Source organism: Sinocyclocheilus anshuiensis, unplaced genomic scaffold (genome assembly GCF_001515605.1).
Source record: "Sinocyclocheilus anshuiensis isolate Anshui unplaced genomic scaffold, SAMN03320099.WGS_v1.1 scaffold623, whole genome shotgun sequence".
Lineage (NCBI taxonomy): Eukaryota > Metazoa > Chordata > Actinopteri > Cypriniformes > Cyprinidae > Sinocyclocheilus > Sinocyclocheilus anshuiensis.
The window spans coordinates 342,956-358,154 of record NW_015548226.1 but is presented as its reverse complement, the minus strand read 5'-3'; the positions used below and the strand labels follow the sequence as shown (position 1 = coordinate 358,154).

The 15,199-nt window shown below is 36.6% G+C and overlaps 2 protein-coding genes across 2 annotated transcripts; both read left to right on the top strand.

The window, feature by feature from the left end:
* The first annotated feature begins 701 nt into the window (after nucleotides 1–701).
* Nucleotides 702–7,855, top strand: LOC107654376 (solute carrier family 45 member 3-like). Its single transcript, XM_016441418.1, has 5 exons — nucleotides 702–777; nucleotides 2,842–3,016; nucleotides 3,860–4,669; nucleotides 6,059–6,324; nucleotides 6,413–7,855. Exons 2-5 carry the CDS (start codon nucleotides 2,875–2,877, stop codon nucleotides 6,815–6,817), a joined length of 1,623 nt encoding a protein of 540 aa, XP_016296904.1. The 5' UTR covers nucleotides 702–777; nucleotides 2,842–2,874; the 3' UTR covers nucleotides 6,818–7,855.
* A 539-nt stretch (nucleotides 7,856–8,394) lies between these two features.
* On the top strand, nucleotides 8,395–12,456 carry LOC107654380 (Krueppel-like factor 15). The gene is made up of 3 exons (XM_016441422.1): nucleotides 8,395–8,554; nucleotides 9,337–10,343; nucleotides 11,591–12,456. Exons 2-3 carry the CDS (start codon nucleotides 9,391–9,393, stop codon nucleotides 11,757–11,759), a joined length of 1,122 nt encoding a protein of 373 aa, XP_016296908.1. The 5' UTR covers nucleotides 8,395–8,554; nucleotides 9,337–9,390; the 3' UTR covers nucleotides 11,760–12,456.
* Nucleotides 12,457–15,199: the final 2,743 nt, after the last annotated feature.

Here is a 15,199-nt window from a genome sequence, read left to right as displayed (position 1 = left end):
GACAGATAGATAGATAGATAGATAGATAGATAGATAGATAGATAGATAGATAGATAGATAGTTTTCCTGTCGTCTATCCCCTCACAAACTCTCAGATTAAATCTTCACATCCCATTTACTGTAAATAATCCATTAAAGGAAATTACTCTATAAAAGCAGGCACACCTGTTGTGCTGGACTGCAAACCCAGCAAGAATGTTGAAGATCGAGTAGAGTCTCTGTGATGTGGCTTTCAGACGTGTGTGTTCTCACAGCTCATCCCGCCCACTTCCTGCTGCGCTCCTGGAACAGCTCCTCAAACTTCTACTGATGTCACTGCACTTTCTACACATTCACATGGGAATCAGTAAAGCCACAGGAGACCACATCACTCCAGCTGACACTTACAGATGGAAATGAAATGCAAGTATCTCAAACGTTGTTTTTTTTTTTTTGTAACAGAATAATTGATCATGTGTAGCTGATGATGCGCCTGTGGCTGTAAAACCATAACTTTATCAAATAGATCACTGTCTTTATATTATTGTTGTTTATTATAGTTGTAATTTATTGGTTTTAAATGTCATGTATAACTGGGGAAATATTGATGATTAGTTCTATTCCTTTACAGACCAGTAAAAATAATACTTTTAATCATTTGTTTCAAATAATGTTATTTAAATATTAAAATGCTTGTTATATTTATCCTAAAACAGGTGTATTCATACATACAGAATGTCAATTTAAGAAACAAAAAATTTTCCAGGACCTGAAGTTCCCTGTCAGAGGCAGCATCAGGTAAGATGTGGCGCGCTTCAGTGCTTTTTCCTGTCTAAAACCTTTTCATGGCTCAGTTATGTTCAACTCCGGTTATACTTAAGGCTTTGTACTCTCAGCTGAGGCAGGAGTCCAGTGTATGTGGTTGACAGCGAAATAAAAGAGTGTCACTCCTAAGAGTTCAATTCTAATGTGTTTGCGCATGTTGCGCCTAAAGACGTTTCTCCTTCCTTCCCAATAATCTGTCAATGCGCTGTGACATGAGGAAGTTAGCGGTTACTGTCAATGAACAATTAATATTCACAAGAAGGTTCTGAACTTAAGTGACCTCACAGTATTTCTGTGCATAATGTAGTCATATTTTAAAGTTATGAATGATGCATTTTTAAAGAATATACACTAACATAGAAAAGGTTTGGGTAAAATTTGTCAATGCTTTTAAAATAAGTATTGTATATGCTCACTAAGGTTGCATTTATTTGATTAAAAATATTGAGTTTTTAATTTTTTTTTAAAAATACAGTAAAAACAGTAATATTGTGAAATATTATTACAATTTAAAATAACTTTTCTATTGTAATTTCTTTTAAAATGACATTTATTCCTGTTATCATTACTCCAGCCTTCAGAGTCACATGATCCTTTAAAAAGTATTCTAATATGCTGATTTGCTGCTCAAAAAAAAAAAAAAAACATGTTTATTGTTATCAATGTTGCAAGCAGTTGTGCTGTTTATTATTTGTATGTACTGAAAGTAACTTTTTGTATGTCTTTTCTGTCATTTTTGGTCAATTTAATGCAGCAATTAACAAAAGGATAAAAAATATATTAAAACTTAATATTAATATAAAAAATAACTAATAACCCTAAAAGTACTGTATACAAATCAACAGATTTAGTTCAGTAAAATCCAAATAGTGTGCTAACATCAACAATATATATATATATATATATACACTGAACAAAATTATAAACGCAACACTTTTGTTTTTGCCCCCATTTTTCATGAGCTGAACTCAAAGATCTAAGACTTTTTCTGTGTACACAAAAGACCTATTTCTCTCAAATATTGTTCACAAATCTGTCTAAATCTGTGTTAGTGAGCACTTCTCCTTTGCCAAGATAATCCATCCACCTCACAGTGTGGCATATCAAGATGCTGATTAGACAGCATGATTATTGCACAGGTGTGCCTTAGGCTGGCCACAATAAAAGGCCACTCTAAAATGTGCAGGGACAATAATGAGATCTCTGTTCTTAATTGTGATGAAAGTAGTCACAGTGTAAAAACTCTTAATGGGCCAAAAAAACCATGCTTCATTTCCTTGTACTTAACAGCTTTCGTGAGATTCACTTATTAAGTGAAACAGGAGATTTTCATTTTGCTAAATGGACTAAACACAGACACGCGTCATTCGAACACTTCTGTAATTCACGTCAGCGTGGACTGAACAGGCAACTCAAATTTCTCCAAACCATGGCCAAATATTCCATGAGTCTGTTATACTGGAAAGATCTGAGAAATAAAACCAGCGGCCTTCCAGAAGTCACAAGCAAAGCTAAACTGAAACTGGCAAAGAAATTGTCTACACTGCAGAAATGATTGCTACATATGCCATTTTTTGTTTATTGTCATGCTTTTTACATTTTTCATAACAATTAAGACCGTGTTCAATCATAAAGCTAATTGATGTACGGTGATCAGTACATAGCCAACTGTTCCTCACAGCTAAAGTCAAAGATCATCAGATGAGTGCTAAGAAACTCATCATTATTTTATAGTCCTAAACAAACACACTAAGTTGACTAAAGGGGTGTAATATTCTGTCACACATCCTGGTGTCAATGCTCATAATCACAAGACTGAAACATAGGAAGCTGGTTGGCATACATACTCAAGTAAAGATGCTCAAGTAAACAGCAAATAGACAAATCCGAAAAGGACCATATGATTCACAATGTTTAGAGTCTTCTGAATCTGTTTGGTAGCTTTGTGTGAGCAAGAGCATGTAGCCATAAAGTTGGATATATGCTTCAATGTAAGAATATTCCAGTATGGCTAAACAGCTTCTTTCATCACTGCAGAGTTTGAAGAGGTGAAGAGTGAATAACCTGGACATGCATGGCAGGATCTCGCAGTTGTTCTTGATTAATGCATTAACATGTGGTCTGGAGGTATGTTTGGCTGCTGGGACAATCTACATCCCACCTATGCTGCTGGAGGCAGGGGTGGAAGAACGATTCATGACTATGGTACTGGGTAAGTCACTTCAAAAGAGGTCATTTTCAAAAGTTATTTTTTTAGAGGTCAGTGGTGTGGCCTAGTTATTAAAGATTCTGGACTGAAAACCAAACATTTTGAAGGTGTTGGAATGGCTTCTCGTGAGCTCCAAGGTTTTGAAATGGCGGGCACGTGTAGAAATACGTGATTTGCACAAAGACTGAGAATGCTTCTGCGTTCATACTATATCAGAAATATGTCAAATATGAGTTGTCAAACACAGATAACAAGTTCCTTAAAGGACATATACATGTATCTGACATGACGCAAGAAGGTGTGTCGCCGTGTTTCCAAAAGCGCTATTCACGCTATTCAACGCTCCTTGAATGCTGACGTAAAAACAAACATAACATTTTAATATGGGAACTGTTCCATTCCGTCAAGATTGCGTAACCTACATCAAGTTCACATATTCATGGTTACATTTGACTCTCTTACTGAGCCGCAAATTCCACGTCAATGCATCATCACTTCCATCTCTTGGGTTTTTAGACTTTTTATTGCCAAGGACACCCAAATATGTTGATTTCCTTGTGAGGGGCCTCTTTTCGGTAAAGACAGCTGTATCATTTAAAAAAATATTATAATACTATGTTGTTTTTTCAGTAATTAAGTATAAAGTATTCAATAAATAAAATGATTCAGTAATTTAATATAGGGTATTGTAATGAAATTAAATAAATAATTAAATAAATTAAATTGTACTGTATTGTATAACGTTTTTACAGAAGAAAAATAGTGCCATACGATATACATTTAGCAGAAACTGACATCCAGAGTGAATTTACATTTGATGTTTTATGATTTTTTGTTTTATTTCAGCTGTGGGACCTGTGCTGGGGCTGATCGTTGTGCCTCTTATTGGTTCGGCGAGTGATAGCTTGAGAAGTAAATATGGTCGTAGACGTCCCTTCATATGGGTGTTGTGCATGGGTGTCCTGCTCGGTCTCTTGATCATCCCGCAGACGTCCACCCTCGTCACCCTGCTCACAAAACAACAGCAGCATTGGCTGGAGGTCCCGCTGCTGGTCCTTGCCATTTGTTTGATGGAATTTTGTGGTCAGGCCTGCTTCACACCTTTGGAGGCCTTGGTTTCTGACCTCTTTCCTGGAGAAGAGGAGAGTCGCAAGGCTTTTTCTGTCTACTCTCTCATGCTCAGTCTGGGCGGATGCATTGGCTACCTGCTGCCCGCAGTTGACTGGACCACTTCAGATACCGTGGTCTACTTGGGTGGACAAGAGGCCTTCATCTACGTTGTTCTGACCTTCATTTTTCTCGCCTGTTTGATGGGTATGGCCTTCATCTCTGAGGAGCAGACAGAACGGCTGGGGGAAGCTGAGGTTTCCAGAAGGCATGAAAACCTGAAGACTTGCTGCTGCCCTTGTGTGGCATTCCCCAGATTTCTATTTTTGCGAAGGACATTCTCTAGTCTCCTTTCTGTGGTTCCCCGACTCTACTTGCTGTGCAGTCGCATGCCAAAAGTCATTGCAAGGCTGTTTGTCGCTGAGTTGTGCAGTTGGATGGCACTTATGTCCTTTATGCTCTTCTACACGGACTTTGTTGGAGAGGGATTGTATAATGGGGTTCCCAGTGATGAGCCAGGCTCCTTGGGAAGGACACGCTATGATGAAGGTGCAGGTTTATCTGTAATATATACAGAAAAAATATCTTAAAAAATACTTAAAACAAGATAAATTTATATGAGAAGCAACACTGCATATCATATAACCTGTTTTAAGAGAATGCAATGAACTCTCAGACAAAAAGGTACAAAAGCTGTCACTGGGGCAGTACCTTTTAGGGGTAAAAAAGGTACAAAAGTGTACCTTTTGAAAAGGTACACACCAGTCACAGCTTTTGTACCTTTTTGTCTGAGAGTTCATCAAAATCTCTACCAGTGCAGTAAAACAAAATATGTTTATATTCAAGATGAGATGTTATATTCATTTATTTCAGTTAGTGTTAGCATGTTGCTGAGCTAATAAAAGTAAATGTTGAGGGAAATAAATTATTCAAAATAGTAAATTATGTTTATCTGTAAAAGTGTAACAATGCAAACAGGTTTTCTAGGTTTAGGGTTAGGAGATAGAAAATATTGTTTGGTCAGTACACTGAAAAAAATGTTTCATTCATCCAATTAAAAAAATTTAGGGTAATGATTCACATCTATATTTTTTAACTTGAGCCAATGAAAATGTAGATGTGAATCATTACCCTAAATTTTTTTAATTGGATGAATGAAACATTTTTTTCAGTGTACTGACCAAACAATATTTTCTATCTCCTAACCCTAAACCTAGAAAACCTGTTTGCATTGTTACACTTTTACAGATAAACATAATTTACTATTTTGAATAATTTATTTCCCTCATGGGGACCGCAGGCCGGTCCCCACAATGTCAAAAATTTCAGGTTTTACAATCCATGTAGCATAAACAAGTACACACACACACATTTTTATTAGTATTAATAAATTATTCATAAAGTATTAATTTAATAATATTACTTTTAATAACTATAGATCTATAATAAAGAATTTATTTATTACTATAAATTATTATTCATATACATATGTATATGTATACTAGATATTACTATATGTAAAATTTTAGTAATTTTAATAACACTAATACTTAATTTATACATTTTTTGGGGGGCGAGGGGTCAAAAAGATTTATATATATATATATATACAATTTTTAAGAAAGTCAATACTTCAGCCAATACTGATTACGTGATAGTAGTTAAGTGTTAAGTGATAGTAAAGACATTAATAATGGTAAATAAATAATGTTCTTTTGTACTTGCTATTCATTAAAGAATCCTGAAAAACATTCCACAAATAAATAAATAAATATAAGCAGCACAACTGTTTTTAAAATTGATGATAATAAGAAATGGTTTTTTTTTTCAGCAGAAAATCAGTATATTAGCATGATTTCTGAAGGATCACATGACACTGTAGCCTGGCGTAATAGTTTATATATGGAATCTAAATATTTTTATGTTATGTCACTCCAGGTGTGCGAATGGCCAGCCTGGGTCTTTTCCTCCAGTGTGTGACCTCTGTGATCTTCTCATTGCTTATGGAGCGTATGGTGTTGTGTATTGGAGTCAGAAAGCTGTACCTGAGCAGCGTGATTCTGCTGGCTGTGAGTACTGCAGTTATGACCGTATTCCACAACATTATACTAGTCACCATCATGGCCGCTGCTACAGGATACACCTTCTGCACCCTGCAGATTCTGCCATACACGCTCACATGCCTGTACCACTCAAATACACAGGTAATGACTCCAAACAAAACATCATGCGTTTGTATAACTTCCACGTTAAATGTTTTTATCCTAACCAGCTGCACTTCTCAATTTCTAGGTGTTTTTCTCCACCGAGAGGTGCAAAATTCCTCTCAGGGAGGAAGATCTAATGTTAATCAGATCAGAGATGTCGCCCTCGACTAAGCAGAAAAGAACTAATGGGTGCGTCAATGGCTATCCAGCCTTCCAGAGCAATATAAAAAACTCACAATCACTTGATCTGCATGTGTCTATCACCTTGGAGCCACAACCTTCAGCCGTCAGAGGCATGGGCACAGATATCGCCATTTTAGACAGTGCCTACTTGCTGTCTCAGGTGGTCCCGTCCCTCTTTATGGGCTCCATCGTGCAGCTCTTCCAGAGTGTGAACGCATACATGGCCTGTGCGTCTCTGTTGAGTCTGGTGGCTGTGTATTTCTCCAGTAAGATCGTCTTTGAGAAAGCGGATATTGATACGAGATGACTGAGATGTTACCAACAGAGCCACAGACTGGATAGTGACAAAAACTATAAAGGGCAGCTACTTCTGTTTTGTATTTTTGAAAAGAGAGATGGCAATGTGCAATTGAATGCATACAGGTAATTTATTGGAAAAAACATTTGCTGTATATATTCAGCAAACAATATATGGTCATACATTCACATAAAAAGCTCTATTTGAGCTTTAAATGATTTGACAGAACTATTGTTACGTAACCTGTGGCTTACAATATTATATTTGCAATATTGCACAGTTGTGTACCTGTTAAGGAGAGCAATTACACAAGTAACAATGAAGTGTTAGATGACTTGGGTGTATTGAAGTGCAGAAAAGTAAACATGCTGAATGTTTAAAGTGAAGATGAGTAAGAGTTTTGGGTTTTGAATATTGTGACACAACTCTGTACAACCTGTTAAAGAAAGAAAGAAAGAAAGAAAGAAAGAATGAAAGAAAGAATGAAAGAACGGAAGAAAAGAACATGGCTGAAGACTTGCTGGTTATTCTTTTCTGTATTATTGTGCTGGAGAAACAAAAGTCTAAACTGCATGTCTTAATGATTTATTTTATTTAATAACACATGTTTGAGTTGGCAGACACATAATTCTATGCATAGCATTTAATTTCAAAGAATTTGTGTATATTTATGAAACTTTTTGTTTTGGTTCGAAGATATAGCCTAATGTTGCTATCTTTTAGCACCTTAATCTAAAAGATAAAAGCTATTTGCAACTATATTAATGCAAATAAAATCTAATAAACTTATACTGCATTTTATAATTGAGGTTTGGCTATGTAAGGACTAGCATAATACAATTTTTAGCCATAGCCGGCCATCTCTTGACTTATGATGGGTGGCATCAGGCAGTTATTTATCAACTACTGCCATCTAGTGTCTCTATAGCAGCTGCTTTCATTTTTTGTAGTCAACACAGACATATTTACCCACAATTGCTCCATCATTCACTCGGTTCTCTTATATTTCCATGTTTTTCTTTCTTTTTTCCTTTTCTTTCAATTATTATTTTTTGACCAATTTATTAATCATAATAAATAAATAAATAAATAGACTTTATGAATCAACATGATTTTGTATTTTTTTCTGTGACAATATGAATATATAAATAATTAAACAAACAAATACATAAATAAACAAAAGCAAAGGACAACTAGGTAGCAGTAAATAGCAGTATTTTCATGATATTTATGATAACTATATATATTTTTTATTATAAAATGTATCATTCAACTTTCAAACATTTCATCAAAATTTTCTTGAAATAACAATTTGGATGTTGCATTTTCGAAAAAAAAAATGTTGTATTATTTTATATTATAATTATGGATGCATTTAAAAATGCTGCATGCTTGTAAATGCTGCATGCAAAACAGTCAACAAATGCATCAAGACCTGATTTTTTTTTTGCTCTCGTTGGATGTTTTTCCTATTCTTATAAATAATTCATGACTTCTTTTACTCTAACCAATGACGTAACTCGTTTTGAGGCGAGCCCCCGCCACGCAACCAATCAGAAGCGAGGAATCGGATCTGTGCCCTCGAGTGCGTTGCGATGCGTGTCATGTGACAGGCCTCTGAGAGAAATGCCAACATGGAATCGTGGCAAGGACGATGTTCTTCCCAACAATAACATTAAAAGGGTCACCTGGATTCATCCTGTCATACATCCACAATCCGGACATTCCAATCCATATTTACACGAGGTAATGAGGCATGCATATATCGTTTTACGTTCGATAAAGCAAACCGAAGTCGATTTTTAAACAGAGGGTCAGATTCGATCTAAATGACCCCACTTTGTTGAACTTGACACCTGTTTCTGGGAAGGTTGTGGCCGTGTTGTGCAAAAGCGGCAGTTTTGCTTGGCTGTGTGTTGAGAGCATGTGTGCAGGCCTGTGTTCCTGCCCTACTGACGCACTTCTGTGAAACACATGTCTAGTGCCTCGTGTGTGTGCTGTAGTTGAGCATCGGTGCAGTGTTTATGCAAGTTTGATTATGTCGTTTCTCTTGTAATTGGTTTAGTGTGCATTGTGATATATTTTGAGGTGGTGATTTGTGTTGTGATGGTGTTTTGAACAGCCCCTCCTCTTTCTAGCCCATAAACCTCGGTACTTTAATCTCTGGACGCGTTGTAATGATGAGCATGGGCTCATGTAAATATTGGCTCCAGAACTATTTGGACACTTAAAGTGCATTTTTCATTGCATCAGATCAAAACATCACACCAAGTGTATGCTAACCTAACTAAATACAGACCTGACTTAACTTTAATGAGCCATTTTGTAACCAGGTGATTTTTATTGGATGTTTGAATTAAGTTACAAATAAAAATCTTCTCTTATGATTTTTTTGGAATGAAATGTGAGCTGGAAATATATTAGCTTTTTTGTTAGTGTGTTTAAAGTGTTCAGATACTTTAGCGTGCTACTATACATCACTGCTTCTCCTCAATATTCAATTTCTATCTTCTTTTTTTTTGTCGCAGTGTTTACAAATCGTGGCAATACCTTCGGCCTTTCTCTGATCTGCACACCAACAAATGGTCTCCATAAGTGACAAAGCGGTGGCCGCTTCTAATGAATCGTTAGCGGACCATGCCTTGGCCACCTTGCTCTTCGTGGAAGTGGGCAGCAGCGAGAGCAGCGAGAGGGGCAGCTCCATCTCATGCTCCAGTCCCGAAACCGGAGATGCTGGAGCTCAACTCAGCTACAGCCCTGGGGAGGAAGACGAGGACGATGGGCCGCTGCAGATCTTTTTAGACTCCACTGAGGAGATGTTGACTCAGCCGCCCAAGCTGCCTGATTTTATACCCCAGCTCTCCAGCACCTTCTCTCCAACCCTGGAGGACATTGAGGAGTTCTTGATGGAGAAGATGGAGCTTCTGAGTGATGCTCCTCTGAGTCCGGAGGAGAAGTCAAAGGAGGATGAGCCTCCCATACAGCCGTCTTCCCCCAGTGACGCAGAGCCGAAATCCAGCCCAACCACAACGCCTCCTGCCGCTCAGAGTGTTAACACCACAGCTAGTGCTGCGCCGGTGCTCGTCGGTGCTCCGTTTGTGCTTCAATTACAACCTCTCCAGCTAAGCCACGCCCTCCCACAGCCAGACGCCCAATCGGGTGTGGCCAACGGGCTCCGGGTGGCCCATCTGCTGCTCGGTGTCCAAGGGGCACAGAACATTACCCTTCTTTCACCGCAGGTGCCCTCAGCAACTCTCCTCCCCATTGTGGGCGAGGCCGTCAACCAAGACCAAAAGTATGTGAAGATCGCTCCCCTGCCTATTGCCGTCAGGGCGGTCGGAATAGCGGGCACAGGCCTGGTCAAAGCCATCACTCCACGTCCATCCAGGACCTCCACAGAAACCTTGCGGGTACATAAATGCTCTCACCCCGGGTGCGAGAAGATGTACACCAAGAGCAGCCACCTGAAGGCTCATTTCCGCAGACACACGGGAGAGAAACCCTACCTGTGCAGCTGGCCAGACTGTGGGTGGAGGTGAGCACTGAAACTGGACTTTTATTCATGAAAATAATCAACATGAAAGTGAGATGTCTGTCAGTGATGATAACCACATTAAAACTGATCCTATTTGCTCCTGTAATAGTCAAGTCACATGATCTCGTATAGCCTTTTGTACCATACAGATTGTTTCAAAGCAGCTTCTCAGTAATAAATAAGAAAGAGTATTAAAGTTGCAAAGTTCTTCAGTTATGAAATGAAATGAATACAATTTCAGCAGCTCTAAAAAGACAATAGTGTCATTATTCAACTCAATGCAGTTCAGTGATGATTCAAATTAGTTCAGTAACAGTGTGAATGTTGCAAAGTTCATTAGTTATGAAGCTAATTCAGTTCAACTATAAATACAATTGCTCTAATTGTGTAAAATTCATTGATGCACAAAAATATTTCTTCATAATCTTTCATAAAAATCTGCTCCATCTCTGAAACAACTTTTCTGGTTGGCTGATGTCATCTAGGCCATACAAGCCATTGTTAATAAACAATATTTTTTAATATTTTTAGAAGATGTCTCTTATGCTTACCAAAAATAGGGTAAAAACAGCCATAGTGTGAAATATTACAATTCAAAATAAAATAACTGTTTTCTTTTAAAATGTCATTTATTGCTGTGATGCAAAGCTGAATTTTCAGCATCATTATTCCAGTCTTCAGTGTCACATTCAGAAATCATTCTAATATGCTGATTTGCTGCTCAAGAAACATTTATAGTTATTATCAATGTTAAAACCAGTTAATATTTTTGTAGAAACCTGATACATTTTTTCAGGATTCTTTGAATAATAGAAAGTTCCGAAGAACAGCATTTATTTGAAATAGAAATCTTTTGTGACAGAGATTATAAATGCCTTTATTGTCAGTTTTGATCAATTTAAAATGTCCTTGCTGAATTGAGGTATTAATTTCTTTCAAAAAAAAAAAAAAAAATGTTAGAACAGAAGTGTGGTTCATAAAGAATAAGGAAAAAAGCAATGCTCAAAATATTTGAGTGTCTAGAAATATCTTTTTGTGAGAGCAATTTCTATAAAATTATTTTTTAAAAATGATAAAATCTCATGAGAGCAAGTCATAAAAATGTACGTATTAGTGGAATAGTGTGGGAACCTTGTGAATAGGTTGAGCTGTTTAACCTCAAATCCTGTAACGGGGCCTTGATTTAATGATTTATTTCCAGAGTTGTGAGCTGATGTGTGTGTCCTGCTGTGTTTTGTGCTTTAAAGGTTCTCTCGCTCTGATGAGCTGTCCCGCCATCGGCGGTCTCACTCGGGAGTCAAGCCTTATGAGTGCACAATGTGCGACAAAAAGTTCGCCAGGAGCGACCACCTGTCCAAACACACCAAGGTGCACCGGGGTCCTCGCGCCGGCAGACTAGTCAGGGCAAACGTCTGATCCCCGGATAAACCTGGAGTGTGATTCCTGGAGTCTGAGAGGGAAAGCTATGATATCGAAGCTGTAACCCTCCGCCTTCATTTTTGTCTCTGTTTCCTCCCCCATTTTTTTATCCAGATGTTTGTTTATCTTGGTGCTACTGTCAGCTAACTTGAAACTCAGGGATGTGATTGCTAAGCTCAAAGCAGATTTCTGGCTTTTTTGGAGGGCTGAAGTAAAGCTCACAATCGATTTCATCACGTTTCGTCCTTCGCTGGTGTAAAGCTACAGGTTGAGCTGCAACAGCTTTCGAGATCTATTCTTATTGCCTTTAAACCAGGTTGCAGGAAGTCTGGAGATCTAAGGGCAATACGGAGTATAATTTGAAGAAACGTATTTCCTGTACAGTTTGTGACTGTTGTGTTATAGATGAAAATATACAAGGAAAACAGTATTTTGGTCAGCTCTAGCACGTTAACTGAAAAGAATGCGGCAGAATTTTCCTTAAATTAAGACAATATGCACTATGATTTAGGCTATGATATTATGCATTATCAAACATGGCCTCTGTCAGGGCGAATCTGAAGAAAAATGCAATATTTAGTCCTATTTTATCCAAAACAAAAAAAGAATGTTTTACTTGTATGTTGCATACGTTGTGACATTGTTTTTATTACTGTTAAGTATATTTAATTCTCAAAATAACCAGCAGCCATGCAAAAACCTCTCATTTTTATTATTTGAATGCAAAAACATCTCATTCTTATTCATTATCATTTAAAAAATAATAATTGAATTACCGTATTACTCAAAGAAATATATATTTAATTTGTAAAGTACAATTGTAAGTGTGCACTATGAAAGTATTAGTTATTAAAATACAACAGTGACAGTGATAAATTATACAGATTTCTATTATCAAAACAAAAAATGATAATAACTGTGTTACAGTCATGAGGATTAGTTGTTTTTTTTGCAGAGAATTTGGGGTGGAAATGCACTTAATTGTCATGAAAATAATGTCACGCTATAAAAAAGAAAAAAACGTTATTTTGTTGAATTTAGTTATTTTATTTTGACATTTCTGTATGAGATTCATCATACTAAATTACCCTTCTGAAGTATAGCTCTTTTAAAAGAAATTCTTATGTAATGCAAAATTAGGTCCGATGCAGGTATTTGTGACATGTCACAGTGTTTTAAAACGTTTAAGTTTTTACATTTTTACTTTAGTCAAATGTTTTAGTCCCCGCCCCTCCCCCCTCGCGCAAACCCAATCGCGTTGAAATATCCGGAATTGTCTTGGCCCAATCACATCCCTGCGCCAGATGAAAGGTATTTATGCATCAAGTTGCTTTCCACATTTTTTTTCTCGTGCCTCATCTCTCTCAGTCTGTTGAGAGCGTATGCCAAACCGGGCTCCACGGGGCCGTGGATAACATCACTACATGTATGGATGAACTTATGTACTGTAAAACATATATAAGCTAGAAACAATTTTCTCTTCGATCTGTAGTCACACAAAGAGAATTGTTTCCTTTATGTCATCGTAATGTGCTTTGCATTAGATAAATGCATTTTTTTCTACTTCGTGCCGTCACGGTTGATAAGCTAAATCGCTGAGGACAGGTGTTACTGTTCACAAAAACTGCCAGCTGATCGCTTCCTGTCGAAATGAAGCTATCTGGACATCATTTTACCGATACGTCATTGAAGGCTTCAACTCTGTCATTAATGGGACTGTGCTTGAGTTTCTTTTTTGAGAAGGTCATGTTAATCTTCCACATGGAGTGAATGTCCTTGACATCATCTTGCCTTTTTACATCTGGTCTTAACTACTTTATGCGTTATTTTTTCCCCCCGCTCTACTTAGTAGCTCATGTAGGCTTTCATGAACTATCAGGTGCTCTACATACTTAGTATCTGGACTTATCAATACTCTAAAGTTTATAGCAGTCTCTGAATGATCACGTAGGTACATCATTTTTAATATCACACAGAGAGCATCCTGATTTACAGTGTTTTTTTTTTACTAGTACTGTCATGTAAGATCTTCTTTTTCTTGTTCTCTCTTTTTTGAAGAGAGAAGTCTGTTTTTTTAGGGTTTTTTTAACATTATCATCCGTGATTTTTCTGCCACCACCTTCATCCCAATAAAAGCGTTAAATTATTTCCTTTACCTACAACTTCACGTTAATGCATTAACAGTTTTAATTTACACAGACCATCCGACTATAGCTGCTCTCATACCATATAGCTGGTCAAAGTTAGGTTATATTTTTGAATAACTGAAAAATGCTATTTTCCTATGTAAGAAAATAAAGTAAAAAAAAAAAAAAACTGTTGGAAAAGCTGTGATATGTCACCTTTAAGGTTTAAAGTCTAATCGGCTATTTAAAGGAAAGTTCTGGGTTAAATACAAGTTAAATCATACTAACCAAGTCTGTGCAAATTCTAACCAATATTTGAACTCCTGTAACGATCATGTGAAGGTAAACCGGGTGACTTACTTTTTTTTCTGACAGTGTATGAAAAGCATTGTTCAACGTTTTAGTATTACTATTATTATTTTGAGGTTTTTATTTTTATTTGAAATTTTAATTTAATTTTAAACTTTATATGCTTTTGTCATTCTTAGTTGTTTTGTGTTTCTATTTTGTTTTGTTAGTATTTCTACTTTTTGTTCATTTCAAAATTTGTTACATTTCAAATTTTCATTTAGATTTTCAATTTCATTTTAATTTGAATTCAATTCGTTTTTGTTTCAATATTTACATTTATTTCATTGGTATTTCAGTTTTATTTTTAGTCATAGTACTTCAAAATCCGTGTATCATTCGATCATTCGTTTTTTGATTTAATATTGAAAGTAGAAAAATGAGAAAACGGCTCCTTTTTCGTTTTTTTGTTTTTTTCCAAAACATGAAAAACGAGAATTCAGCTTAAATTTTCGTTTTTCGTTCTTGGGTGGAAAAATTAATAAACAGCTTGAATATTCGATTTCTACATGTGGGCGGGAATTAAACGCCCCTTTCTGCTGATTGGTCAGCCGAAGATCAAACTGTGCCATCATCAGTTCTTCTGCAGTATCACGCAGCAGAATAATAGTCCTCCACTGCTGCAGTTGTATGGATTCTTAACGCATTTATTGCAACTACATTTAGTCTTTTTTCATCAAACAAACAGGCTAATGAATAGCTCGACACAACTCATACCTGGGCAGAGTCTAGACAGGGCTTTCTTCTGTGTAGATATAAATTCTATTCTTTGCATCAGCTGGGCATGGCAGGGTATGATATGACAGCTGTCATAGCCTACCCTGTTCACCCAGTAAGTCTGTTTGTTTAATTAATTAATTAATTAATTCGTTTCAAAATAAATATTTTAAACACTAAGACAAAAAGGAAGGAATAATAAATTGACTTGGGTATATAAAGGCCTATAATGTTCACGCAAGAACT

Coding starts and splice junctions, on each gene's coding strand:
- LOC107654376 (XM_016441418.1), top strand. CDS start 2,875: ATGCATGGCAGGATCTCGCAGTTGTTCTTGATTAATGCATTAACATGT. Junction 3,017..3,859: donor ATTCATGACTATGGTACTGG/GTAAGTCACTTC, acceptor GTTTTATTTCAG/CTGTGGGACCTGTGCTGGGG. Junction 6,325..6,412: donor TGTACCACTCAAATACACAG/GTAATGACTCCA, acceptor CTCAATTTCTAG/GTGTTTTTCTCCACCGAGAG.
- LOC107654380 (XM_016441422.1), top strand. CDS start 9,391: ATGGTCTCCATAAGTGACAAAGCGGTGGCCGCTTCTAATGAATCGTTA. Junction 10,344..11,590: donor TGGCCAGACTGTGGGTGGAG/GTGAGCACTGAA, acceptor TGTGCTTTAAAG/GTTCTCTCGCTCTGATGAGC.